Source organism: Nothoprocta perdicaria, unplaced genomic scaffold (genome assembly GCF_003342845.1).
Source record: "Nothoprocta perdicaria isolate Ctin4 unplaced genomic scaffold, notPer1 scaffold_178, whole genome shotgun sequence".
NCBI classification, from domain to species: domain Eukaryota; kingdom Metazoa; phylum Chordata; class Aves; order Tinamiformes; family Tinamidae; genus Nothoprocta; species Nothoprocta perdicaria.
The window spans coordinates 807,708-833,716 of NW_020454960.1; the positions used below are offsets into that span (position 1 = coordinate 807,708).

A 26,009-nucleotide genomic window follows, 5' to 3' on the forward strand; every position below is an offset into this window, starting at 1 on the left:
TTTTTTTAGCTATAGACTTGGTTTAATAATCAATAAATGAGGAGAACCTTGGAGCAGTGGGAGAAGGGTCAAGAGAAGGAGCAGGAAGAGTGAGGGAAGAAGTGGGAAGAGTGGGGACGTTTAGTTAAGTCGCTGTCAGGTGCAGATCTCAATATTTAAACCAAATACAGAGCCACAGGACAAAACCATCCCCCAAACCCCCATTTGGGGTTTTCAAACCCACCATTTTAACATGCTGATGAGATGAAGGGATTCGAGGCAGTGAGTCCTGAAGAAGCTGGTGCCCATGTGCAACCTCACTGCCCAGTGTGAGGTTAGCAGCAGTAAACTCTGTTAAAGCCCCGGAAAGCAGCCTTGGCCCATCCCAAAGATTAAATGTAGTACGACCAGCACCATGCCACCAAGCACCATGCCACAACAAGCACAGACTTGGCTGTCTAAAGATTTCCTTTTCGTTTTCTCATTCTTCACGACACCCCTTTTTATCCCTTGTTTGGTGGACACACAAAACGGAGTGGGTATTTTCTCCGCAAATGAGAAACCCCTCGCGCCCAACACTGGTGTCCTCGGTCCCCTCTGGGATGACCTGCTGGGGAGCCCAACCAAACCAGGCTGGATCAGGAGGTCCAACCAAGGGAGCAGCAGGCGCCAGGGAGGAACTGCCTGGACAGGCTCTGCTGCCTGCGGTGCAAACGGGCACTTGGGGAGAAGGGCAAGAAGCAGCAGAGCAGCCAGGAGGCAGAAGCTGCTGCAGAAGGAACACGCAAAGGGGGAACACTTGGTTTTCCAGGACACGCAAAGGGGGAGCGCTTGGTTTTCTCATACCGGCCAAGCCCTCGGCCTCCTCCTTGCTCCACACCTTGGAGAGGGGACGTCCCAGGGCTCCCAGACCCACGTCCAGCTCCAGTGTCACAAGCCGCCACAGCCACCAGGTTTAACCTCATCTCAACGAGTCTGGCCTGCTCTTATCATGCTGCTTCTGAGAGCTCTTGGTGCTGCAGGGGATCCCCTGGGTGCAGGAAGGTGTTTTGAGGCCACCCTCTCACTCCTCATATTTAGCTGGGGGCTAAACATCACTCTTACCCTCCACGCAGCTGGAGGTGGGGGAAAACACCATGGTTTATTCCATTAAGGTCTTATTTAAGGGTATATTTCTATATGGACAACTAAGGCGCCTCCAGGCACAGTTTTGGCACCTATCATCACATGGCATTTCTGAAGATACGGATCCCACCCCAAATTACAGGTGCTCAGAGGGCCCTCGGAGGGCTCTCTCCCTTTCCCCAACATTTGCTACCTGCACTTAACAGCTATGAGCYGTGGAGAAGGATCCAGATGATGAARCCACCTCAAAACGGCTACAGAGCCCATTGGAAAGGCCAGAGAGGGCCCTTGGTTAAGCGCTGAAGAACACTTCAGCACTTCTGATTACACACAGACATTTAATGGCATTTGGACAGTTCCGATGACCGCAGAAACATCCAAATGCCTCGTTTGGATAGTTCCCTGCCCAAAAAATAAAGGACCTTTTTTAATGCAAAATATTTTCATTTCATACCAGTGAAGCTTTTCCCAGCATTAAGAAAACATCACATTGAGAAGTTCTCTGATATGCTCCAAGTCCAAATTTTCCAGGTCCAAGTTCTCCACATTTAAGACCTGGGGAGTCATAAAAAAAAAATCAACGAAAACTTCAACCTTAAAGGAAGATGAGGCTGGAAGTGGTGGCATCTCAATCATCCCCATTTKCTACCTGGATAACATCCCTCCTGACTAGGAAATTCTTTAATTTTTATGAGGTTTATGACATAAATCCAGAAATCTGTAATCCAGAAATCCTTTGGATCATGAGCGGTCAGCTTGGGAACCACTGCTTAACCAACCAGGTCAATACTGAAGCAGGAGAGTTGCCAAATACTCTTTTTTTTTTTTTCCCAAGCGCAACGCAGCAAAACTGCCAGCCGGGATCTGCCCCTTCCCAATAGTGATTCCCTTGCAGCTGCCATCCCAGTGCTCAGGATACCACTTTTATTTGGATTAGTGTTTTTATTTTCAGGCCTTGCACGTGGTGCGGGCCAACAGAGCCAAGCTTCACAACTGGGTCAACCCTCTGTGGCTCCCTCTTGAGCAGAGGGAGCTCGTGGGATGGAAAATGGGTTAAAAAAAAATAAAAGGAAATGCAGCAGGTCCATAAATCTGGTCCATATATTTATAGCAGGTCCGTATATTTGGAACAATGTGGGGAATAGAGCTGATTTTGTCCGCATAATGCTTTGGTGCCCGGATAAAGTGCAGAAATAGCAGGAAAAACCAGGCGAGCCGATCAAACCCTCGGATCTCTTCGGCTGGATGAATCGGTCAAGACAGCTTCACCCAAGGAGGAAAGGAAACCCTGTCTGCACAGCTCCCACRTACAAGCAGGTCCTCCACAACAATAAATGCACACTCTGATCACCGTGGCAACCAATCCAGCTTGCAAACGCTATCTATAGATATATATATGGGTTTTTTTTCCCCAACTATATCTAATATGAGTCTCCACACACCCACACTGGCCAAACTTGTCCCTAAAACCAAGATACAAATTGTTACAAGGGAGGGGGACTACCCCATGGGACCCATCTGCCAGAGACCATGGGGATTCCTGATCACGAGGAACTTCCCAGGCAAGGATCAGTGTGTGGAAAGCGCACACGGATGAAGAACCCATGGTGCCTACAACTTCTTCTGAGCTSCCCACCCTTCTACGGCATATTTTTATTTATTTATTTTTTTAACTCCATTGTAAGATACAATTCTTTTAATGGAGGAAGCCTGAGGAGCAGTAGAGAATGATTGGGCCAAACACCAAAACCATTCCTGAAGCCTCCTATGGAAGTGAAATCCTGCCTTTCCAGAGAGGACTCGCTCCCCTGAGACCAAGCCACTGGATTCTAGTAGGGTTGTTCATCTGCTGAAATTTAGAAACCTGGTTAACTCTGACCTGCCCATGAAAATCTTGGCAGGTTTTGACAGATAACAAAACCCAACAGACAAAGATCCAGAAGAAGACAACACAATGATCTTCTTCCTTTTGAAAYAGTATCTTATATATATATGTGTGTAAATATATATATGTTTTAATAAATGGGCCCATGTTTCCGGCATTCAGCACAACAACCTTGATGTTGTTAATAAACATATTCCTCTAATGARTATCTCCTGATGATCCCGCCTGCAATTCAGGAAACCCAAGCACAGCCGAGATGATAAAATATGCACACACCGAAAGCTCAGATGGAAAAAGAAAGAAAAAAAAGAAATCAATTCAAAGTTAAATGACCCATCTTAAATTTCAACACAAGGGCTACTAGAAATACTGAATCCCTAGAATACCGAATCCTTGAACTTCAACTAATCTTTAGCTTTCTGGAGCTTCTCCAGCGCATCGGAAGGGAGGCTGCAAGGAGCTGGGCCTGGCCTGTGGGCCCACGGCACCACTGCTCACAATTCCCATCCGTGAAAAACAGCTGCACTCCTTGGAGATCCAGCTGAAAACAGAGCATCACTCCATTTTACTGTTAAATATACAATAAAAATAATTAAAAAAAAATCGGTGATCAATCAGGAGAGTGCCATACAGATGGCAAAACAAGTGTTTCAGGATAAACAGCAGCTCTAGTTTGTCAGGAAAATGAAATGCCCTGAGATGGGTCATACACCAGCTATGGGAAGTGCTACCTTGGGATATCGCTTATTGAGTAATTGTCAGGAAAAAGCCATGGATTTGGGGGGAGCAACAGCCTGCAGGGCTCTGAGCCTCCTTGGACGAGGCTGGATTACGTGGCCACTGACGACCTGCAGAAACAGTCAATGTCTCTGCTGCCTCTGAAGCTCCTTCACCACAAGAAGAGGGGGCACCAGCACCAGGCACTCACCTCCTCCAACCTGAGGAACAGGTCCCGCTATAAAGCGATTTTGGAGGAAGCAGGTTAATGTCATGATGTTGGACAGGGCTCCACAGGCCACCCTGTAAGACCCAAGAGCCAAATCTAACATCAGCTTGGCCGGCCGTGGATAAAACCAGAGCATCAGAGGGTGGCCACCGTGTCAGATACGGAGAGCTCTCTGCAACGCAACCAATTCACACYTGTATATTAAGAAAATTAATTAAGAAAATTCTTTCCACCGCAGTTTGCCAGCACACTTTGACATGAAATATGGGGCAAAGCAATTTCCCCCAGGCTTCCCTTCCTCGAATSACCACATTTTACTCAGCCTCAACACAGGATCCTTCAGAAAGGGCAGAGGGAGGACCAAAAGAAAGGAAAAAACAGAAAAGCCATTTACGTGGAGTCGAATCTTCCCTTGCCTTATGGAAAAAAAAAAAATTGCTGGAACGAGTCTGTGCCCTTTCCCACAGACAGATGTTCTCATCAGTGAGAAAATTAGAACGTGATGACAGACGTAGATGTTTAAATGTCCCTACTCCCTACCACTCCAGTCCAAACAGAAAGGGAAGAGGCATGAAGAGAGCCTCTGCAGAGTGGAAGTTTCTTCYAATTATTATTATTATTAATAATAATAAAAATAAAAACAACAAAAACTAAGGATCCATTTGGAGATGCTCATCATGCATTTTAYCTGAAGGCTAAAGATGCTCTTCTTTTTTTTGTTTTTTTTTTTCAGTGTCTATTAGGGCACCTCTCCATTCCTGGCTAATCTCACCTGGCCTCCTGCACCTCCTGAGGAATTTCACACTCCACATAACAGGTTTCTCCTGTCCCACAGGAGGCAACCTCCCCAGCACAGGGAGGCCACCTCAGGAAGCACGTTGGTGRTGACTCTGTTCTTAACGTACGTTGATGCAAAAGGCTGCACTCAACGGCTGGACACGCACATTTCCAGTGCAATTTTACCTCTCCGTTGCTGCTTTTGCTCACAGGGACACAGCACCGAGCGCACTTCAGCTCCAGTCAAGTCATTAGGCTGCGTGCGAGAGGAAGCGGATGAAATCCAATCGACTGCGTTACGGAGGTCACGCTCAATGAGCTAACGGCCCCTTCTGGTCTTAAAAAAAAAAATCTATTAATCTAATTTAATTCTCTGTTCTCCTCTTCATACCGGAGTCAATTTGAACTCATTTATATGAAAGGGACACGTTGCGTTGGCCTCACACCGTGTCCTGACGACAGGGATTTGGGCTTCCCCAGAGCCTCGCTTGCTTCCCACTGAGCTCAAAGGGAGGCAGGGAGGTTCCTGCAGGGCAGTGCCCCCTTTTTCCACGGGGGCAAGAAAATTTGGGGCCAAATGCAGCTTCCCGGCCTTGTTGCACCTCCATGTGGTTATGTCAGTCACAACCTCCCATCTTTTGCCACGGCCACTGAGAACCCTCTGCAGTTTTCAGATCGTTTTGGTGCTTTTTTGCCCCGCTTTGGAGCCTCAAGCACTGGGCACCTTGCATGAGCACCGAGCTGAGCAGCCCACAGCACAGACGAGCCCACGTGCCCTTTCAGAGCACGGCTGCCTGAGCTGAACCCTGTCCCTCGGTGAAATTCGCCTCGAGTCCTGCATCCGAATCAAGCAAAAACCCATTTACAGCGCATAAAGATCCCGTTACAGCAAACAAGTGCTAGCTCTCCTAACAGACACGGCCTGCACAACAGGCCTTGTGCCTCCCAGTCGTCAACACCCCCATAAAGAAGCTAGTTTCAACACAAAAACGCCGGGCAGACGTGGGGACCTGAATTCCTACAGCTGTAGGTCCTGCAGATCCACCACCGTGCCAGCACACGATTTATGTGATCCTTCTCCAGCGCTACCAGGAGGGCTCTGCTGGGTCTGCATGTGGAAGGCTGAGCTCTCCACACCTCACGTACCACCCYGGATCTTCGTACCAGCAAAGCTGCTCCTTAGGTGCCTGAAAAGTTGACTTTGCTGCCACAGCTGAAGGACGGGGAGATGTTGATGGTGCCAACACAGTTATCTGCAAGGCAAGGTAAAGCTCCCAGAATCTCTAAGGCGACCAGGAAATCCGCATTATAGTTGTCAGATGAGGAGAGGAACCTCTCCTGCCATCTACGTCCTGGCATTCCTGGGCTTCACAGCAAGTGAAGGCTGGAGACCAGTGGTCACTGCTGCTAACCCGACCTGAAGAACCCAGAAAAAAGCCAAACTTGGTTCATGATGCATTAGAGAACACACACCCATGGGTCCGTGCAAGTTGAGGCTCCCAACAAACACTCAGGGTTTTTGTACTTTACCCTTATAACACTTCTTACTCCTCCTTAACTCAAATATCAAGGAGCTCCCTCAGTTTTTCTTGGCCTTATTAGCCAAGGAAACGCAAGCCTGCCTGGCACAGGAGTGCTGCAGAAGGCTGGTGGCGTCGAAGAAGTTAATTAAAAGTGCTGAACGAGACCTGAGGAGCCGAGTCTTAATAAGCCGTGCTAAAAATACGGCAGTGTTCATYTCCAGAGCAAACACAATCAGCGTCAGACAAATGGGGAGAGCCACCAGGGCCCACGAACCGCCCGAGCTGAGGTATTTTCAGTTGTGAGCAGCAATAAAAGTTTCTCATTTAAGAAAAAAATAATATATATATACTGTARGGAAAAAAAACAAGCCAGCATATGAGGAAAGCCTTCGGATCTGTCATGTCCCAAGTGCCTCCATGGGGTGAACCACAGCCGTGGGGTGAACCATGGCCCCTAACCAAGCTGAAGGCTTCATAAATGTTATGTGCAGGGGCCTGATGCTCTCTGTAGGGAGACGTGTCCCACGCCAAGYGTTTAAGGTAGGTGGTTGGAGCACTGGTGGTCATGCCCGTGGTCACACCAGCCTCTCCTCCAGCATGCAGGTCCCAGGCTCTTTGAGAAGAACCCCAGCAAGTTCTGATCCTGTTCTGGGGTGAGGTTGGGGGAGAGAAGCTGCCCAAAGCTCAAGGCTGGGGCATTCAGGAGCCTCTCACTGCGCTCAACCCCCAACCCTGTGCAGCCCCATCGCAGCCAAAGAAACCTCCTGGCCAGCAGCTTCCCAAACGAAGGAAACGCATGTGAAAAAGCCAACCCTGAAAAGACCTCACACGGTGCAATCCCTTGCATGCCACAGGAGAGGTTCTCAGGCATGTGTTGCATCTCTCCTTCCATGCCCTGGGCTAAGAGCTTCTTCTTCAGCCTCCGAAGGCCCCACTTGGACCTGGGCTTGCAAAATACCTGTGTGAGAATGAGAACCTGCAGTGGACATCAGTGGGACAACCCGGTGGCCTTGAGCTTAACGAGGCTACAATTAATCAAATCTCCAGACAGATTCCTGAAGTAGCTTACTGCAGAAGAGCAAAAGCCGACAGCCTTCATACACAGCTAATGGCTTCTTTTTAAAAAAACAACCAGCAGTTTTACTATGAGCATCACGGTAAGAGCAGCAACTGAAGGACTATCAAGACCCAAGACCACCTCTCATCTCCCAGTCCTACGGGGAGCAGCACTTTTTTATTTAGGAGGAAGGAGCAAGCACATATTAATTCATCCTGGAGAAGCACTGAAGACACTCCTGCTGTTCCAGCCAAACAGCATTAATATTTAGAAGAGCTGCACAAAGGGAAGTGTTTTGAAGCTGAGGAGTCTCACACTTTTTGAGATTCCTCACGAGAAGGTAAGGGTGCAAACTTGTGCTTTCCTGACAAAAGGCAGCAAATCTCACCTTACAGCAAGGCGTCCGGCAGCACGAGACCTTCTCAGCATTTTTAGTTAAGTATTGCTTTCTAAAAAGGGGAACAATTTAAAAAAAATGGATAGAAATCAAGAGATGCACGAGGTTTCCAAATGGGAAGTAGGTGTGATGTGTGCACTTCTGGGCTGCAGAGTATCTACAGAGGAGAAATCTCCTGTCCTCCTAAGCTCAAGTACTGGGTGGCCACCAAACGCAGTCTGAGATGCCAGCTTGCTCATAAAGACGAAGAGTGTCCATACTGCTCCAAACTTAGGTCTTTCTACACAAAGAGAGGCTGAAATATTTACAGACCATTGACTAGTAACTATAGACTAACTAGACTGCCTATGCACTATAGGAGGTGAACCTATGGGCAAAGAACAGAGGATAAAGGCTGCTTATGGTCCAGTTTAGTAGAGTTGGATGCAAAGGCCAATTTCCAGCCACGGTACCCAACCGGGAACTGTCACCATGAGCAGTGATGAGGAACAGCAGCGGGATACTAGGCAGGATAGCAGGAAAGCCAGGAGGAAAGGCAGCAAGAGCTGCCATTAAGAGTTTGGTAGGTCCCTAAAAATGATTCAATTTCCACCAGGACAAGCTGTCCAAACAGGCTCAGCTGCCCTGACTCCACCTTTGGAGATGCCCAACACGACTCATCTCAACAGGTTCTTGAGGCAGAAGCAATTCCTGCCTGGCGCATTAGTGGGATTAAGGAATCAAGCAGCCCTTTGGATGCCTTTCCCAGCAAGGACRCAGCGTGTCGAGGGCGCAGCCCCAGCCACCCAGGAGCCACGTGACGGCTGGGAAGCACTCAAGACTCTCGGCCCACTATCCACATTACTCATCTGTCAGCAGGAAAGGCCTCAGATTTATGATGCGAAAATTACATTTTAACGAGGTGTCACATGTGTTTAAAGTCCTTATTCATCACGGCGCCGCCGCATCCTTTACCCGCGACACCAATGCGCTTAATTAGCATATGATAAGGACAGCGGGTTCACCTTATCTGCATTGTAGAAGCACTTTAGGACAAAGAGAGAAGGGAAGGAGAAAGCAAAAAATAGCCYGTGGCTGAAATTCAGTGGTTGCCATCCAGAGATGCCAGGAGAGCATCCTGGGGCACTGAACACGAGGACGGACGTTGGATGTGCAGCAGAGAGAGGGATGGTGGCTCCGTATCCGCTTCTCTCTGCACGACCAGCAGCTAACAGGAAATGTGTGAAAGCCACTTATGGGTATAGGGGCTGTAGGAGAAGTGCCATGGGGGATCGGTGTCTTTCTTAGCTACAAAGGCATATTTGTTTAGCTCAGTATGGCTGTTAAATGCTCAATATTGCAATATCTGGGGCTCCCGAGCATTATTTAAGTGGGAACACCAACGCATTTCCTTCCAAGCTGCAAGGTGGGTCTCAAAAACTCACCCACCTCCACCCTTGGGGGACACAGCAAGAGCCTTTATGGGGGCCACCTTTTCAGGGACGAAATCCGAGGTTTGGAGAAGAAAAATGCTCATTTCCATGCAGCATTGTASCAGGAAAAGCTATCGGAGGGGGTTTGTGTTTTGGAGAGGAGGATCTCTTGGTGTTTTCCTGCATTTGTTTACCCAGACAGTATCACAAGAGGGTTATGATTACAACGAGCCAYGCTGGTGAATATTAAGGTGGACCAGGTTGAGGAAGGAGTTTTCTCTCTGTCAGTCCAACTTTTGGGTCTATACTCCGCACGCGCCCAGCGGCACGGAGGGAAAACAGAGGAAATTCAGAAAAAGACGAGCCCTCCTCCTGGCCAAACTCCTGGCTCTGCTGCTCCAAGCACATTTCTTCAGCAACTGCTGAGAAAAACCTCTTTTGCACGAGCAGACCTATCAAATATTTACCAAACCTGGGTGCACAAGCATACTCTTAATTAAAAAATCCATCAAATGCTTCATCACCGGGAAGAGAGAGGGGATACGGTCCCCAGCTCCTACCAGTGCCTGGGAGGTTTGGGAAAAGGCTGAAAATGACATTCAAGACTATGTGAACCAGGGCCCTGAGCACCTGGCTCTTATTTTACACATCCTTGCACTTGTGGGGACTTCAAGCAAGTTTCAAACCTGATACTGGCTCTTGGGGATGTTAAGCATATCACTTTTCTCATTAAAATCCATTTTTGCTTTTAGGAGCTCCAGTTTTAAGAACTTCATCTGCCATCCTTTTTTTTTTTTTTTTCAAAAAACAACCAATTTGTTCTACCTATCAATTTTACAATCGTTCTTTAACTTTCATTTTTTTCTAATTAAACAGGTAGCAGTTACATTTTCTGTCGCTCCAAAAAGGTTCCCCTTTTGGGGACCTTGGGGACCGACAGAAAAGGGCCGAAAACCAGCAAAAAACCAAATAAGCACAAAATTACCAGGCCGCTGAGAAAGAGGGCCAGCAGGGAGTCTGCTGCAGTATACTCCTCAAAGAGGAGCGAAACCCTCAGAAACACAAGGGATGCCACTGGTTTGCACTATAACCAATAACTCCTACGTTGCTCTGCTTCGCTCCACCTTTTGGGAAGTGGGGGCTCACGGTGAAGCTGCTGTCACTTGTTTCTCAACAATTTCTTTCTCTTCTTCCTTATGTTTTGGTAGAAAAAACAGAAAATCGCTGCCCTTCTGCTCCTCAGATTTCTCTTCTGCAGCCTGAAGACCTGTGTCTATTCATCTGCTTCTTCACCTTCCTTATTAACTTTAAAATAATGAGAGCGTTTGGGGAATAACCATTTCACTCACCAAACATTTTCTTGTCCAGATTGCATTAATTCTGCCTTTCTCATTCCTTTTTCAGCATTCCTGACACACACAGGCCTGAGACAACTACTACTCCTTTAAATTTGTGCTTAAGAATATTCATTTGCAAACGTTACAGGAAACACAGTYTGGAAATTCATGTACCACCAAGGCAGTCAGATCACATCTAGGTTAAGAGAGACTGATTTTGAGCATAATACTTGCAAAAAGATGCAGAAGTTGGTCTTCTTTAAGCGAGCAACCCAATGAAAACAAGTGTAAGAGCAATTTTGTACAGAAAATCCCCAAAAGTTGGAAGACCTTTGAGGGCCAGACATCCCTCTCTTSGAGGAGATGTCTATAATAAAGTCTATAATATTTAGACTTTATGATCTGAGCAAAATGACCCCTATTTTGTTTTTTTTTTAAGAGCAACCTCAAAGGAAAAAGGCCAGAAAACACAACAYGTTTTCCTGCGTGTTCCAGCCCTTACCTGCTCTGCTGTCCAGCGGCCCGAAATCCAAGGAATACTTGACCACGTGGTAGTTGTTCCACACGTAGAGGAGGTTGTCGCGGGGGTTGTAATCCACGGCAGCGATGTACTGGTAGGAGTTGGGGAAGGGCACATCCACCATGCTGTCCTTGCTCTGCTCCGTGTTGTAGATGTAGTCGATCTTATTCCCCGTGGCCTCGTTGTCGTCGTCCTCGTAGACCGACTTCACCACGTAGAGGATGCCGCAGATCATGAAGGCGTTGGAGGCCGACCTCTTGTCGTAGGCCGTGTCCCACGTGCCCTCGATGCGCAGCGTGTAGGGGTTCAGCTGGCTGATGACGATCTTGCCGTTGTTCTGCTCCGTGGCGTAGATGACCCACAGCCCGTTCTCGTCCACGGCCAGGTCGATGTCCGACTTGCCGCCCCAGCGGTAGGGCGACGTGTCGTGGTAGTTGGCGTTGGCGATGATGGCCTCGCCGCTCTTGATGCGCGTGCGCAGGTCGAACTTGACGATGTTCCTGGTGCGCTCCTTGTTGAAGAAGAGGGCGCCGTCGTAGACCACGAAGCCCGTGCCGTCCACGCGGTGCGGCAGCTTGTAGGTGGTGGTGGGCCTGCCCGCGATGAAGTCGTCCTTGGAGGAGTACTCGGTGAGCGTGTCCGTGCGGTACGGCGTCCAGGGCATGTAGTAGATCTTGTCCGACGCCTGCAGGGGGTCCTTGCACCAAGCGCCCGACTGGTGGTCCGACTCGAACAAGTGCTCRCTCTGGTAAACTCCCTTGAGCAGGCCGGGACACAGGAAAACTGCCGGGAGGGAGGGGAAAAGAGAGAGCGTTTCAGGCACCATTCCCAGCCTCGCAGGCCTCTCGATTACTCCGGCTCTGCAGCGGAGATGGGTCGAGATCCAAAGCAGCGCCCGAGCGGCCGCAGCAAGGCCGGCTCCACCAAACTGCTCCCATTCCCTTCCTTCTCGCGCCGCCTTCCCTGCCGGTTTTGGCTCCTCGCCTTGGCGCTCTCCCCACCTCCCGGCCCCGCRAACCCCCCGCGCGCCCCACGGGCCCGGGGCTGCCGGGACGTGTCCGTGCAGCGAGCGCGGAGCCGGCGGGTGCAATCCCGGGGCTCTGCTCCGTGCGCCTCTTTCCAAGTGTCCCCCCAGGAGAGCGGCCTAGAAGGGGAAACAAGAGAACCAAATTCCGGCCGCCGCAGCCCGAGCGGGGTGGAATATTTATCGGGTCCCCGAGAGCAAAGCAGAGGTGAATAATCCCCCAGTGCCTCGCAGGAGCRTTTGAAGCAAATGGGGAAGCAGGGGAAACCCAGCTAGAGGCCCACTGGTTTAACTGGGAATGAAGCTTCTGGAGCCGCTACAGGACACACACAGCATGCAGGCCACATGACTGGAAATGAATGATGTATGAACCGCTGAAAGGAAAAGGAAACAAGGGAACGGAGGAACGAAGGAAGGAGAGAAGGAAGGAGAAGAGTCAAGGCTGCTCGGAGAGGAACCCAGGGTCTAGATTTTAATCAGTTAAAACAAATAAATAAATAAAAAATGTCCCGTTAAATAGAGTAGTAGTTCAAACTTAATAAATAAATAAACAAAACACATGTACCTTCTACTGTTACATGGGAGAGGAGCACAGGGGAGCGGCGGGACTAACCGGGTGGCTTTGCTGCTCAGACTTCGGAGTGCGGCCGCCTCGAGGGACGGGACATTCCCGGGTTTTGGGGGGGATCCCCGAGGCGCCGGCTCCGCTGGAAGTTGGGGGACACCCCACCGCACCCCCCGGGCTTCCAGGGCACCCCGTCCTTGCCGGAAAGGCAGCGGATGGGAGAGGAGAAGGGAGCCAGTGGCCGCTTTCGGAGCGCGTGGCCCCACCGGGGCCCACGGCAGCAGCCAGCAGGTCAGCGCTGCGTCCAGGAGGCCTTCACAGCATGGGGATATATATATATATATTTACCCATATGTGTGTATACATGTGCATATGCACACGCACACACGTATACATATATATATATACCCTTATATGCAATGCTTGCCCAAATTCTTTGGGGTTGGAAAGAGGGAAACGGTCTAAACCTCTAAAGAAGAATTTAATGCCAGGAAGCGGCACTGGCAGCACTTCCCAGCTGAAAAACCAGGAGTTATCCAGTGAAGTTGAGCAGCAGAGATACTGAATAAACTTTTAACAACAACCACGAAATAAAAGGAGGGAGAATTAATGACAGGTATTCCAACTAAAACGTTAAGCTGTTAAATAACTTAGCCTATACATAAGTTATATATATATATATAATTTGAAAGGTATTTAGTTACCTTTTTGTTCCACTTCTATTGTAGAGAGAGAAGTAAAGAGAGAAAGGAGAAAAGAGAATAGATTAATGGTACTATATTGGCTAGTTACTTTTCTTTATCTCTTTCATATGAAAAAAGAAGTTTTATTAACTTACTGTACTATTATAGTATGTGAACATTTTCTATATATATATATAATGCCCTTCCTCTCATAAACACTGGAAAAAATAGGTAGACAAGCTGAACAAAATACAGGTATATTTTAACTTTACAAAGATCTTTAAGCGGAGACACTCTTGTCTTTGGACATCCAAAACCCCCTCATGTTTCTGAGATGCTTCAGCACCAGCTGCTTTTGGATCAGGTTTTTAGAGCAAAGTGAAATATTCCTACACTGGAACAGGACAGATCCGGATTTACGTGCAGATTCAACCCGTCCAGGGAGAAACTTTATGAAGGGGACATCTCTATAACCCAACTCCTGCAGAAAGCCAGGGCAATGCCTCCTTTATGTGGGAAAACACTCCCCTGGGATGCTAATAGGGAGCGTAGGAGATGGACTCGATCCTGTGTTCTGGAGAGCAACCTGCCTTAGCAGCACCTGAAATAAAACACAGGTATATATGGAGCAAAATGTCCYCCCAGATTGTTAATGGGTCAGAAGTATCTACGGTGCTTCCATCACTTGCTCCTCATGSAGACAAGCGGGTCCAGAGCCAGCCATCCAACGCCGGCTCCCAAAATGAGCGTTTCCAACGGGAAAAAGCCTCGCTGGAAACAAAAGTGAATCCCCACACCCAAGAAACGATGTGATTCCCAGAGAAATTGCACAAATAATAAATTAACTAAACGCTCTCTGTACCACGGGGTTGAGTCTCTGAAAGGACGTTCCTTGTTTCTCTCACAACTAACACTCAGGCCGGTGTGGTGAGAATGGAAAAATGGGGGTGTCAAAAAGGCAACTGCAAAATTGAATAAAAAGTTGGGTCTTCTACAGTGCCAACTTGCTTTTTCAGGTCAGAGGCCTGTGACTTTACGAATAATTCCCCCTAGCCTGCAACATAACTAGCATTTTCCAAGCAAATTCAAGGCTTCAGACTGTTTCTCCCTTCTTGGGGGTACCTACTAGTGCTGATCGTGCTCCTTTCCACAAGGCTGCAAATGAAAACTCAATTTGTCACACAGGAAAACTCGTCTTTTATTTAAAAACATATATATATATATAAAAAACATATATATATATATTAGAGCTTCATATGCCAAAAAAGGGAAAGATCATCTCCCTCGCTCCGCTTCCAAACGATATTTTTCTTGCAATGCCCCTGCAGCAGCTCTGGGAAGTGCTCTACAAGTGCCTTGCGTTACAATGGCTTCGTGCAGCACATTTCCAAATTTATCGCCTTCTAATTAATCTCAGAGTGAAGCGCGGAGATTGGRAATGCCAATAATCCATAAATGCTTCCCCAAACCGCAACCTAAATTAGATCTTTAACTATGGTATCTATAGGAGCAGCAGAAATCAAAGCCGTCTTTCTTTTCTGCAAGCCTTTTTTTTTTTTTTTTTTAAGATTTCCATTTCTCTGATAAATTTGCAAAACCTTTCAAACCATTAATCTGGGCTTCCTTAGAAAGTCAGTGCTCTCAGCCTGCTTTTTAATGCATAATAACTCCGTTTAATAGATGCTCCCTACAATAATTAATGTTGCCACTCAAGTCAGCTTAACTTGGAGTCACCAGGACCCAGGAAGCCACTAACATGCAATAAGTCTTGTCCGCCGGAGGCTTCTGCATGATGAAAAAAGTTAAGGTTTCCTAAAAACAAAAGTTGCTGTGTGCATTACGTACCAAACATGAGATTCCTTGGGGAAGAAAACATCTTCTTGTTAGATGTCGGTATAACGAACGAGAGGCACCAGAGGCCCCAACCTTCACACGGGCTATCCCCCAAACCCCAGAAATAACCAACGTTTCTCCAYGGCACTATCCCCTCGAGGCTAATTTTCCGGGAGCTGAAATACGACGACTTCATTTCCTCGCTCCAGGTACCAAAGCACACACGAAAATACGCCTTTGAGTATTTTGTGAGGGGAAAAGGAGAGAAGAAAAAAAATGAAATAAAACTGCAGAAAGGCAGTGGCATTTCTGGATTCTCACTGGMGGGGTCGGGGAAGGAAACGAGCGCGCCATGCCGGGCGCTGCACGGGTTGATGCCCTTTTGCTGAGCAGAGCTCAGYGAGCTGCTGCTCAGCAGCTCTGCAACCTTTCGGCTCGGAAACCTCTCTCTTCATCCATCATCATCTCTGTTCTTCCTTTTCCMTTCTCCTCTGGGTAACAAACGCCTTAGCTGGTGGCCACAGCAATGTGGAGAGCAGACCCTGCTCCAGCGCCAGCTGAGCTCGACTTCCAATTTTGCTCGAGAAACATGATTCACTTAAGCTATAACAAACCCATGAAGTGGAAAGAAGTTTGCATCGCATGAATAAATTACATGCCCAGTCGAGGTCTGGGATGATGTTGGCCGCCACCAAGACCCAAAGGTTTCTGCATTACCTAGAGGCGGCCCAAGCAGTGGCCCTGGCAGGAGGGCTCGCTCCACCACACCTCTCAAATAGGACTTCCCAAGGCAGGGACTTCTTATTTCACGCCCAATTCCCTCTGCTTTCTAGTTGGGATCGTGCAGAACTAGGGTGCAGACCAACAAAAAGCTTGGAGAAACCAACAGCAAAAGGGCCTTTTTGGAGACCGGTACCTTTCCTAGCAAAATCTCATCTTGTAAGAGAGCGCAAAGCGAGGTCAACCTTCCACTCGGTCCTTCAACGCCTCCATAACCAGCTGTGCTAACCAGAGCCAGGCAACCGCCCTGCTGCTTCCTCCGCCTTCCACGGGATGCCAGAAGCACTGCAAGATCACTTGGCACCACGGCAAACGCAGCTAATTAGGCATAATTATTATTTGCACAGTTATTTATACCTTCCTCGCCAGAGTAATTGCAAACCCTCCTTGTTTGGCTTTAGAAGGGACAAAAGCCTGGAGTTCATTGAAGATTTGTCCTCGTCCAGGCATGAGATAAATCCAGGGTGTGAAGAACACGACGGAGCTGTCAAGGGGAACCATTAGGTATCTCGACATAGGCAAGGAAGGGAAAGATGTCTTGGGTTATGGGGGGGTCTGCTGAAGTGCTGTGTCCTTTGGTCAGATTTCTCTCCAAAGAGGAACAAACCCTTTGTCGCGCTGCCAGCTACGAGCCGAGCTATAAAAGAGTGGATTCCACCGGACCAAACGAGGCTAAATCCGGCTGCCAAGGCAGGAGGAGCCACTGAAATCTGATTCTCCTCGTAGAAAACTTTTTTTCTCTTTTTTTTTGGTTTTCTGAGAAGCTCTTTGCTCGACAATAAGCGCTGGCAGTTTTCTCCTGCCCCCAAATATCGCCCRTATTTGTTGCTCGACTGCGAGCCGTACTGCTGACACCGGCTGCTTTTCCCTGCTCGGGAAAGCTGCAAGGAACGGGGTTTGGAAGGATCCCCTGCCTTTCCCAGCAGCACTTAAGCTAAGCGCTATTCTAAGCCCGGGCGCCGCAATGAATCCACCTACTCGAAACGAGAAAGGACCCTCCGTGAAGCCGGCGACAACCCAACACATTTGCTTCCCAAGCTGGGGAACACCTACGAGGGAGCTGGAGAAGGCGGATTCTGCGGGAGAGCCATGGAGGGGCKGCGAGAGGAGTGTGCCGGCGTCTGCAGGGATTGGTCCCATGGAACTGGGTGCACCAGCCTGGCGAAGCTTAAAAACGCACCGAATTTGCTAAAAATACGGAGCAAAACAAAATCTGACAACCAGCACTGAATAAAAATTCATTTGCTACACAAGTTTGCTGGCTAAAGCAACGGATGTGGTGCAGGGGTGATGCTCCAGCCCTTGCTCCGCTCCCATGCCATATATAACGGGGATGGCGTTAGATTTTATGCCTCTTTTCTCATGAATAAGTATGGTTTTAAATAAAGCAAGGCCCTCGCTGCAATGAACTGTCGCTTTTAAGGAATGCATCGGAGACCTTTAACTTGCGCTGGAATATTCACTGAAGGAAAAATATTATTCTGCTTCGGAGAGCCACAAATTACAGCAATAAAATATATGTGGCGAATACAGAGGAATTTGGTACTCTTTGCAGCGAGCTGAGTATTAGGCACCGCTAAGACCTATCATTTTTGCCATTAATGGAGAAAAGAGAGACTATTTTATTTCTAATTTAAAGCATATGAATTTATGAAGGTTCAGAGAAGTCTTTTGTGTGCTTTCGCAACAGCTTAACTTCGCATATATTATGTATCCAGAAATCAGGATCCTTGAGCTCTTGCACGGTATTTACTGGTGCACGTTATTGGAGCGGTCAGTGTGTGGTGCCCTCTCCCTATCTCACAGCCAATGCAGCATTTTCACCCTGGCATCAGGAGATTAAAACATCTCTCAGAAGAGGGGGAAAATATATATGCATGTGACAACGAAACATGCTCGCTTTGCTATGAGGTAATCCAATAAATCTGTCTGCTCCGCGCTGATCCAAAACCGCACTTACTCGTCCTGCGAAACTCAAACTGGGAATAGAAACCAGGGCACAGCTCTGTTCTCAGCAACCTGGAAAGAGCAAACAGGGCCGGGAGGGACCCTGCGGGGTCAAAGGGGCTGGTGTGGAGGCCAAGGCTACGCCTGGCGGGTGCTGGCGCGCTCTGGAAACCTCTCTTCTGCCTCCACTAAATGAGGATAGAAAACAGGGATTGCTTGTGGGGCCAGAGGCGAACGTGGCTGGGGCCACGCTGCCCAYGCAGGGCTGAGCATCGGCCCTTTCCCTTCTTCCCCTTTCCCTTTCCCTTCTTCTCTTTCCTCGCAGCCTCTCAGCAGCCTCCTCTACCAACCAAGACGGTGYCAAAAAATCACAAAACGGTGCCAAAAACGCACAATTCCATAGCACAAAGCACCTTTCTCGGCCGTGACGCTGTGCAGGTGAGCACAGGATCCCAACGTGAGCCCGAGCTCCGCCCACAGGGTGTCCCGGGGAGCCTTTTGGACACGTGGCTTTCCACAACAGTGTTAAATAAGCACTGAGAGGGCTACCGAGAAGAGCTGCACCAGCCAAGAGCTCTCCTGGCTAACCCAGGGCTGATGAGAGGAGGCAATGACTGGCAAGAGCTGGAGGTTAAACCATTTAGGAGACAACGTTTCCCCGCAGACAACGTTTTCAAGGAAATGAAGCCCTGGAGGCCACACAGCAACGCACAGCTGAACCGCTGGTCACCAGAGCCCATCCCTGGCACAGCCTCACCACCCCTCTGACAGGCTGTAATTTCCCACAGGCAACGACAGAAAGATGACAGCAACCCACGGGGCTACAAAGCTCCATTTCCCCTGGATGATGAGATCCGGATCGTGCCAACGAAGGTTTAATTAGCTGCTTGGCCAAAGCAGCCTAASGAAGGCTGATGAAGCCACGTGTCTGCAGCACAACTCATTGGAGAGGGCAATGCAACAAGCCGCTGAAGCACCCTGCCCTCCTTCCAGAAGGAGGTTGGGTGCTATCCCGGGAAACCCATGGCTCAATCTGTCTTCAGCAAGTGCCAGATTCCATGGAATTTAGACATCTTCCAGTGGGTCAGCACGTTTTCATGGAGCTAATGCCACTCCAGAAACACCAGGCAGCCTGCAATGCAGCTCCCAGCTGCATCCTTTTCCACAGAGCGACTTATCACTGAAGTGTATTTAAGGAACTCCTTTTGGAGTCACATGCATGGGTTCAAAAAAGGGTTTTTTTTGAAGGAGCCTGAGTGAAAATTGGACTTTTAGGAGTGAAAACCGGCCTTTTTGGCCCTCTTCTGCTCATGGGGCCACCCATCCACCAGCACAACCACTGCTCTCAYGGATGCGGCTGCCAGTCCCATGGAGCATTCCCTGTGATAGCCGCAATGTCTATAGGTGAAGATGGAGCTGATGGGCTTATAGGACCCCCTGCTGAGCCACCCTGCAGCTCCTAACCCCGGCAGATGCCTCCAGGTTTGGGTCATGGAGAACCTCTGTGTGAGGTTGTGGGGCTGCCTGTATTTCTTGTCTCATCACAACCAAGCACATGGAGAAAATACTGGTCTAAGGTAACAGGASCCATTTCCCTCAAGGAGATGAGCAAAACAATTCAAGACTCAGGTGAAATATGAAGATGCCTAAAACAGCAGGTTTTGGAGCAAAGGAAGCTGACTTTTCCATAGAGTTACCACATTTTGCTCCTCCTAACACTATTTTCAATGCAGGCCTCATCCAACGCTCTAAAACTGCTTCTTCAAGCAGGTCTGCTCCCGAGTTCAGCTGGATCCTCTGTGTGGATCAAAGGAGGAAGAAATACCTGTGGAAAAGAGGACTCTGCCTTCTCCACCTTGCCAAAAACCTAATTTTTCCTTCTTTTGGAGCTGGGCCTGACCAGAAAGGAAAACAGCAGCCACCAGGTGAGGTCCCAGTGGGGATTTTCTCCATGGCCATGGGCATGTGTCCGAGTTGCTCCCAGTCGCAGAGCAGTGGCGCCCGTGACCTCCTCTGGCAATCACAGCTCTGCTTTCCCGGCACACGGTTTCCTCCAGCCCTCGTTTTGCAGCTCCATGAAGCATTCCTGATTAGATTTTCAACGCTGTTGCACATGAGGTCTCCTGTACGGAGCAGCTTCCACACAGAGCACCCAAGAACCGCCCGTCAGCGCTTTTTCAGTAGACGTGTCTTGCAGGAAAACACAAAGAGGAAGCCATATTTCACTGGAAGTAATTTTAAGGAGCTCAGTTTTTCTACTTTTCTTTCTTTTTTTTTTTGATTTGTTCCTTAGGGAAAAAGCACCAGGTGTTTCTTTCATGCAGGCACATTTAGGCATCCTGTGAAGACCCACCATGAGGGAGTCCAGGCATGAAGAAGAGCAAGATTTAACAACATCCAAAAAATACGAAAAAGATATTAATATGAAAATCTGAATCTCTTTCCTCCTCTTCCAATCATGTTCAAAAACAGAGCAAGACCCAAAAGACACAATGCAATTGGTCCAAGTGATCTCCACAAYCACCACAGCCCTCCTTCCCCTACAGTGCTGCATGGCAAACCATGGCACAGAGCTCTTCATGCCACCAAGAGGTAAGAAAAAATTAGGAAAGGGAATTCTTGGCTCTGCAGTAATRGTCATGCACTAAAGCTTCATTTCGGACACGCAGGCATCGATGGGAGATGGAGGCATCGGCTGTTTTTGCAGGACAACATCYGTGACTTCAACCTTCTGCAAAGAAGGGAAACCCAACGAGAGAGGGAATGACAGGATGTGGAAAAAGGAAAAAGAAAGAAGCCATTGGATCCCATCTGGTTAATCTTCCCAGCTCATTAAAAGCAATTTCCAGTGAGAAGCTGAAAACTGCCCATGGGTTTACACACTTATCATCAGCTACGATGTGCAGCAGCGCAATCAATAGGCTTATTATTATTTTATTTGGCCAGTTTGCTTAAAGACAATGAAATCCTCACGTCAATACACTTGGCAAAACTGCTCCCCTGGTAAACAGAAATGGGATTTAAGTGCTCCTCCTTTGGAAGCCAAGCTGTCAAGGGCAGCAGAAGAGAGAGGGTCACCAAAACCTCTAAATAATGATGATTTCTCACTCGATGGAACAAAACGATTCTGCTATTTTGCTTGCAAGGTTCACCTGCCAACCTCAGGATCACCATYAAGCAAGGCAGTAGAAACCATCTCTTGCAAGCTAGACCTTATGGAGACACTGGACTGCACTGTGAGCTTATTTTGAGCCATCCCGAGATAAACTACGTGCTGCAAGCACATAAAATGTGTTATTGATGTTGCTGGTCCTTTCAAAAAACAATGGAGAACCACAGGAGTAAACTTTGGAGAAACCTGTGGGCAAGATGGGCTTCCAGCAGCACGTATCAGCCGTGATCCAGAACGCATCACAATCAAAATTTTAAGTTCCTGTCAAGCAGATTTTGGTTCTTGCCTGCCACAAAAGCCAAACTGTTCCATGATGGTGCTGGAAAACTAGGGAAGCGGCCCTAGTTTCACAGTCCATCTCCTGGAGAAGCGAGAAGTAATTCTGTCTGCACTGAGGCTAGGAGGATGTCTCCAAGGGTCAAGCAGCAGGGATGAGACCCTCTTCCCAGCTCCATTCCTACTGGGAGGAAAGTCTGCCCAGAAGGCCCACTGGGAGCATCGACCAGCCCAGATCTCAGCCTTTCTGAACTGAACAGACAAGTGGTACCGGCACCGGCGGGCAAAGCAGCACGCGGATGTCGCTGGGTTTTAATTAATGTGTGGAAAAAAACTGAGGGCTTGTCAAGCAAACTGTGCTTCGGAGCAAGGGATATTTGCATATTTATTTATTTAAATGGCGCCAGCGAGCCAAGTCTCCATATAATAAAGTCAAAGAGAAAGCATCACGTTCCTTTTCTCTTAGGTACTTCCAATTCAACATGTTCTGTGGCACATCGCTCTTTGCAGCATTAATGCCTGTGCTTTTACGGACCAAGTGCAATCATTGCTRTTGCAGTTAAAAGGAAACCTGCAGGCTGTGAGAAGGAGGCTCTAATTGCCTTTGTTTTACCAAAACAAAAAACTCTGTCCCCAAAATTCTTCGGGCACTCTGAATTGAATTTAATGCAACTAATTTGAATTTTCAGTTTGATGTTCATCACCTTGCTCAGTTGTTTCCAGAAAGGAATTCTTAAAGCAGTGATGCCGGGCAGAGCCATTGGGGGCAAAGAGCTCGCACGGTGCTTTTAAGGCTATTGCTTGCAGTAGAAGTGTCAGCCTGGAGAGGAAGYAGCAATTTTGGCTTCTGCTGCTGATTTTGTGGGTTTCAAAATTATATTTGGGCATTCATTTATTGCCCATGTTAATTAGGAGACACAGAGCTTGAGGTCAGAGCAATTAAGTGCATTTAGAAGCGAGTCCGTCACCTTTGCATCCGATTTTTCTTCACGCGTCAGGAGTCATTTCCAGCTGAATCTGCCCTGTTGGTCGAGCACAACAACAAAAAAAGCAAATCCCTCCTTGTTTTTAGAGCCGTTGCATATCCACAATTCCATCTGGGAACTCAGGAACTTCCAAATGGGAGGTGTATTGAGATCCAAGGCCCTTTTGGGTTTGAGTTTTCTTATTGATCATTAACGACCATGCAGCTGGCAGCGAAGGCAGCCTCTTCAAATCGTCTTTTAACTGCGATAAACAACGAGCCGGGGCATAATATTGCTCTGAATCATCGTTAGCCACTTTTACATCCTGTAATTTAATAGCCCTGTGTAGAAGAGCTGACACGACCGCTCTGCTCTTGTTCAATATTGGAAAATTTAATTGGAGACCTATCRGGCTCCGGGCAAACAGGGAGGGAAACCAGGCAAACCTCAGCCTCTCGACCCTATGTAGATATTTCTCTTATATATATATAAAATATATCTTTATATATGTATATATGAGGAAAATGATTCACAGCAAATCCGAAGCTTGGCAAATTACCATCCTCCCAAAGCCTTGGATTCCAAAAAGGGAGGRCAAGTGGAAGCAAAATCATGTGGATTTAAGTGTGGACGCCCACAAAGCCATAGGTGCTGTCCCCCATTTACGTTTATTGCTGGGCAAGTGAGAACTGGYGAATCAAAGGGGACAAGAAATAGAACAGAGGAGGGAAAGAAACGGCATTTTTCCCCCTAAAATCTCCTAATATTCACACACACAAAGGGGAAAAATAAACCCATCTTCTCTGCAGATAGTTTGCATCTCCACAGTGTTTAATGATAGTCATAGGCCTAATTTCTGTGGGCTCAGGTAGGAAGCTGCCAAATCTCAGGTACTTGGTATTTCTTGGTTGACTTCAGTGCTCTGTTTTGATTTGTTTTCTCTGCCTGGAGAGAGGGCTGTGCAAACGCTGCACTGCTAAGGGAAGGAAGCTCAAACTTTATGTACGGGCTTTTTGCCCAGCGTCTCTTGGCACGCTTCCTTGGGTTTTAGATTGCTTTGTATGGTGAAGCATCACCCGAGAAAGATAACGCTGTGTTATCTGGGCAGTAAGGAAGGGCTTTGCGCTGAACAAATGGAGCCAGAACCTGTTTTCTGGGAGAACAACGAGTGCATTTGAATAAGCACTAAATTCAGCGAGGGAATAACAAATATGATTGAGTTTAAAGGCACAGAAATGAGTATTTTCCTATGTCATGAATGCTAAGCAGGGTTTGGGGAAGCAAGAGGGCGACCATGCAAGCCTCTCCCTCCCCGTTTTGGCCAACGTGCCGCGGCAGTTTTGTAAGTCTGCAAGTAAGCAAAGGATTGCGAGTTTATTTTTGAAAGGCCACAACTACCTTTGGCTCATTCATTCTGGCAACAYGTGCCTTAATGATACGTACTTTGCATCAGAGCCCACCAGGAGGGTTTTTTGCAGCAGGTTTTGCAAAAGCGACGAGGATTTTTAACACGCGGCTCTCCACCAAGCTGGACACCCCTCCTGCAGCTGGGTGTATTTGCTGCCGGTTGACGTGTGCGCCGAGACGTTGATGTCAGCAGCAACAACAGGCAGACGCTTAGAGAACGTGCTCTCCAGGATGGTCCATCCTGCTCCCGAGGACTCCTTCATGTGAACGCAAACGCATCACGGTCTTGCCAGGTTGCTCCAGGAGCACCACTTCCACTCCACGACAATCTTCCATTCTGGAAACATTTGTGTCTAAAAGCAAGCCATGTCACAGGTCCAGACTGAAAGGACCAATATCTTCTTGATGGGATTTATGGCATCTTCACCCAAGCCAAGCACCTGATGGAGCACCCACCAACGCTCGCGTGACATACATTGGTTTTAAGGCCCAAAACGTCTCTTTCCAGCCTTACCCTCCAGCAACACGGAGCTGAAGGACATTTGTGCCGCATCGGGTCTGCCCGACACGCTGTCACAGAGGCCCCCAGGAAATCCTGATGGATACTCGMGCGGCGAATCCGCATTTCACCCTTGCCCAAACAGGTGCAGCTCCCACTGCGCCGAGCAAGGGCAGGATCCGCTTACACCGGAACCCACGCTCGCTCACGGCCTTCCATGGGGCAGGATTTCACGGTCTCCATTTTCAGGTTATTAAAATAGGATGTTATCCAGCAACAGGAGGGGAAGAAGGGGTCAGGGAGTTGCTTCTCTTCTCAYAAGTGGCAGCTCAAGCTGCTGAGCAACATGTGTTTCTCATTTGAAACGTATCACTCATTCCTAAAAACAGTAATACAGACCATCTGTCGCCATGCAGCCATTCATAATTGATAAGATTTGGGCAGAATTTGACTGTGAAAGCCCATTTTAACATGAGTATCAACATGCACATGAAGAAACGCTGCAGAGCAGTTTGCTGGAGCTTTCCCGTCCACGCGCCGCAGCCAACGATGGCCAAGGTCRCTCATGACACTTGGGAGGCTGCATTTATGGAGCGCCTGCAAGTCCTGCTCTTCATCCTCAGCATCCTCCTCCCACAGGGCTACTGGGGCAACACCTTCATAAGTGCTAATAAACATAATAAATGGGATGTAAGTTAATATTTCTTGCTGAGGTGTTTGTAGGCACGGGTAGAGCGGTTGACTCTAGGTCAACGGAGCTGCTCCAAAGGGATAGACAAAAAAATGGTAATCCTTCTTTTCCTAACATAAAGTGGACATAAAAAAAGGTGGATGGCTGCCTTGCGTCTTCTACAACTGGTCTGGGACCCTGCAAGTAGTCCCTGTCAAGAAAAGAAGGAAAAAGTCCCACGTTTGCTCCACACTGGGAACCTATCTCCCTGTTGTCACTGGTGTGTCCCGAATTTCTCAGCGTGCACACTGGAAGCCACAGGCTCCCCTGCTTTCATAACCAAGTCGGCGCAGGTCTGTGCATCCACAGGCTCTCCTAGTCAACGGCAGAAAGTCCCAGGTCCTTCCGCAGGCTCTGGGCAAAAACATGTGCCCAAAGACAACTACATCTTTATAACAAATGCAAAAAGAGAATCCCAAACAAAAGAAAACGCAGGCTTAAGACACCAATTTAACTTAAACATGACAACTAGGGAAGGAACCTGCAGGCATTTTCACTGGGTTCCWGGTGAAACACCGACTCTCTGCTGTGAAAGCACCAGCACGTGGATCCCCCGCTCTGAGATAACCACTGAAAACACCCCCCAACACACAACACAGCTGGGAAACCACATCAACTCCGAGGCAAAGGGATAAAACACCAACCTGCCCTATACTAAGGGCAACCTGGTTTGGGGTGGGGTGCAGCAGCCCTCCAGGGCTCCAGTTCTGCTGAATGAGAGCGCGGTCGTGGCACCGGAGAGCTCTCAGGGCGCCCCAGAAACTAAAACCAGGCAGTTCATGAGGTGCTGCTGAACCGTAACCACATGGGAGCAGCGAGAAACACCAGGCAGGTGCCCTCTGCAAGGCAAACTGGAAGGAGGCACCTCCGGGGATCACCGGCGAAACCCGAGAGCTGCAAAGGAATTTGCAATTAGAGTGGACGGGATAAATACGCCAGGTAAATCCTTTTATGTGGCCCTGTGGAGCGGAACAGAGAAATTAAAGATAAACGAGATTAAAGGCTTTTTTTATTTATTTTTTTTTTAAGTTGGAAGGAAAAATACTTTGGAGGGGGAAATGAGTTTGGACCCTCAGCAAGAGAGACATCTGGGAAATCCTGCAGCACAAATCCTTCCTAATCGGAACTGATCACAAATGAAAAACAATAATAATCAAAAGGGGAAATAAA

General features: G+C 48.2%; 1 protein-coding gene across 1 annotated transcript in view; it reads right to left on the minus strand.

Moving 5' to 3' along the window:
• The window catches only part of ADGRL3 (adhesion G protein-coupled receptor L3), a 176,014-nt gene that overhangs the window by 91,094 nt on the left and 58,911 nt on the right, over positions 1–26,009 (minus strand). The window contains exons 4-5 of the mRNA XM_026036436.1: positions 13,252–13,266; positions 10,941–11,741 (exon numbers count right to left, since the gene is read on the minus strand). Coding sequence (XP_025892221.1) covers positions 10,941–11,741; positions 13,252–13,266 — 816 coding nt within the window. The remainder of the gene's footprint in view (positions 1–10,940; positions 11,742–13,251; positions 13,267–26,009) is intronic.